Genomic DNA, 3,090 nt, shown 5'->3' with positions numbered 1-3,090 from the left:
AAATGATCAAAAGTCCTGGGTTAGTTTCTAAGGACTGGAATCCTTCGTGTTAGATTAAAGCAGCCGGGCCACCTGCAGGGCCCGCGGTGGCGGCCTGGCCCCCTGAGCTGGGCCGGGCCCCTGAGCTGGGCCGGGCCCCCTGAGCTGGGCCTGGCCCCCTGAGCTGGGCCTGGCCCCCTGAGCTGGGCCTGGCCCCCTGAGCTGGGCCGGGCGCCGGCAGGGTCTCCTGCTTTCCTGGGGAGGGCCCGTGCCGAACGGACTGGGGTTGGAGGGAATGACAGGTGGGGAGGGCGTGGTCGCCGAGGCCCTTACCTGGGCCCCGCAGAGAAGGGTACGTAGGCCAGCGGCGACCGCTGCTGGGGCTGGTCGGGGTCGAAGCGGAAGGGGTTGTACACCTGGACGGAAGAGCCTGGGGTGAGCCTGGGGGCGGGGCTAGCCCAGACTGCCGGCTCCGCAGCCCCACGCACACGCGCTCACCTTGGAGTCAGGCCACACCGTGGGGTTGTGGTGGGTTCCGTAGATGCTGATCAAACAGATGACTCCTGTGGGGACAGACCAAGGTCACGGGGGCGGGCGGCAGGGTCAGGAGGCCTCCTCCGCCAACGCCCCCAGATCCGCCACTTCCCATTCATCCCTCTCTAGAAACTTCTCGGGCCCTGTCTACTCCCCCTGCCTCTCCCTACCACCTCCCCCAGCTGGCCATGGCTGGCCCCGCCGGTCACCGCCTTGGCGCCCTGCTGCCCTCGGGCTGGAGGGCAAGGCCCCTCACAACCCGCACCCTTCAAGACGGGCCTCCTCCGGGATGGACGCCCCCTGGCCTTCCTCCCTTCCTCCCCAGGACGGATGAAAACATCCTCCCATTTATGAGCATCCTCTCCCCTCCCGTCTCTCCCTGGAGCCCATCCCTCACCCCACACAGCTGGGAAGATCTGTGTGTGTGTGTGTAACAGCCCACAGGCCAGGTGGATTGACACTCAAGGCCTAGGCCTTGGAACTTTCTAGATTCCCAACCTTGATCACCAAGGGACAGTTGGAATTTAAGAGTCCCCTGACATCTTGCCCCTTTCCTGGGGCCAGATGGCCACCCCAGTTCCTTCCTTCCTACCCAGTTCCTTCCTTCCTTCGCTCTTCTCCAGCTCCCCTATATGACACACTTGGTTCACCAGTCACCCTCCAAAGCAACAGGCCCAGCTAGCCAGCTGCCCCGTGCAGCCAGGCCCCTGAGCGGGGCACACGGTGGGCACCTTTGGGGATTACACGCCCATCTGGAAGTTTGATGTCCTCTGTGCAGCGGCGGGAGACCAGGGTCACCGGTGGGAACTGGCGCAGGCTCTCCTTGATGCACATGGTGGTGAAGGGCAGCTGGGTCAGATCGTCCCTGCAGAGCAGAGGGGCGTGACTCCCCAGCGCACGTATTCGCGCACAGGTGCACACATGCAGGCAGAGAAGCAGCTCCAGGAGTGCCTGAGTTCAAGCCCCAGGACCCACACATGCGTGTGTGTGTGTGTGTGTGTGCTCACACGCGCACACACACACACAAATTAGACCACTGACTAATCAAAATAGCTAAGTTCCATGAGGGGTAGGAAGGGGGGTGTATTTTGGGACTTTTTGTTTTGATTGTTGTTACTGTCACATGTAGATCCATCTGCCTCCACCTTCTGAGTGCTGAGATTATAGGGATGTACCACCATGCCAGGCAGGCTTGTTTTGTTTTGGTTGGCTGATTGCTTCCCCTCCTCCCCCCAGTTCTGAGGCCTGGGCACGGTCCCTGAGCTTCTTTTGCTCAAGGATAAGCAGTCTACCACTTGAGCCACAGCACCACTTCTAGCTTTTTCTGTTTATGTGGTACTGAGGAATCGAACCCAGGGCTTTATCTGTGCTAGGCAAGCACTCTACCACTAAGCCACATTCCCAGCTCGTGATTGCTTTTTTGCTTTGCTTCTTTGTTGTAGGACTTGAACCCAGAGCTTCATACGTTAGGCAAGCTTTCAACAATAGGAATTACAATCCCAGCTGGTCTTCCTTCCTTCCTTCCTTCCGTGTGTATGTGTGGGTATTGGAGGCTGGAAATCAGGGCCTCTTGCTTCGCTTTCGTACCCAAGGCTGACACTCTACCCCTTGACCACGCCTCCCTTCTGGTTTTCTCTTTGGCTTCCCTCTTCGCCCCCTGACTTTCCACACTGACCACTCCAGTTCCTCCAGATCCCGGCCTTTCATGACTTCCTGGATCTCTTCCCGGCACTTCTCCTGGTATTCGGGGTACTTGGCCAAGTTGAACAGCACCCAGGACAGCCCGCTGGATGTGGTGTCGTGACCTGCAAGCCCAGGGGGATGATGGGAAACGACCACACCTCAGCAGATGAGAGCAGGTGCTTTTGCCACCCCAGGGGGCTCCCAGTGCCCTTCTCAGTGCTCACTCAGCCACCCCTGTGCCTTACCCTCAAACATGAAGGTGTCCGCCTCGGCTCGGATGTCCTCATCGGACAGTTCCTTCCCGTCTTCATCCTGGAAAGAACAGGAGAGGGTGTGCAGTGAATTTCTGCTCCCCCACTACTCCAGAGGCCCCCCCCCAAAGGAAGCTGTAATGCCACTAATTAATCTAGTTGTGTGTGTGTGTGTGTGTGTGTGTTGTGCTGGAATGGAAACCAGGGCCTTGTACATAGTAGACAAGGGCTCCACCACAGAGCCCCAGCCTGGGTGATAGGATGTTATGATGTGGTCCATTATTGACCAAAATGTCATTGTGTGGTGCTTAATCTTCTAAGCAGTCTTCAACACCACATTTCCCACTGATGCCCCAACAACTGTCATCAGATCGTTATTATTATTATTATTAATCAGTGGTAGTGGGGGTGGTGATGGAGGGACTAAGATCTGAAGTCAGGACTTCAAACTGGACTTGTTGGGTAGGTGTTCCCAAGCCATGCCTCCAAGTCCTGTCTCCATGTCTTATGACCATAATTGAGGAAACTGAGAAGAGTAATGGGACTAAGATCAAAAATACAAATGAGTCTGATGCTGCTAGCCTCTGGGACGCTAGCCTACTCAGGAGGCTGAGATCTGAGGTTCACGGTTCAAAGCCAGCCC

General features: G+C 57.3%; 1 protein-coding gene across 1 annotated transcript in view; it reads right to left on the bottom strand.

Annotated features, from left to right (window-relative positions):
* LOC105994652 (cytochrome P450 4F22) overlaps nt 1-3,090 on the bottom strand; it is a 14,079-nt gene that overhangs the window by 817 nt on the left and 10,172 nt on the right. The window contains exons 7-11 of the mRNA XM_013028283.1: nt 2,442-2,546; nt 2,189-2,318; nt 1,245-1,378; nt 478-542; nt 313-395 (exon numbers count right to left, since the gene is read on the bottom strand). Of these exons, the coding sequence (XP_012883737.1) occupies nt 313-395; nt 478-542; nt 1,245-1,378; nt 2,189-2,318; nt 2,442-2,546 (517 nt within the window). The remainder of the gene's footprint in view (nt 1-312; nt 396-477; nt 543-1,244; nt 1,379-2,188; nt 2,319-2,441; nt 2,547-3,090) is intronic.

Source organism: Dipodomys ordii, unplaced genomic scaffold (genome assembly GCF_000151885.1).
Source record: "Dipodomys ordii isolate 6190 unplaced genomic scaffold, Dord_2.0 Scaffold108, whole genome shotgun sequence".
NCBI lineage: Eukaryota > Metazoa > Chordata > Mammalia > Rodentia > Heteromyidae > Dipodomys > Dipodomys ordii.
This window is presented reverse-complemented; position numbering and strand designations above follow the sequence as displayed.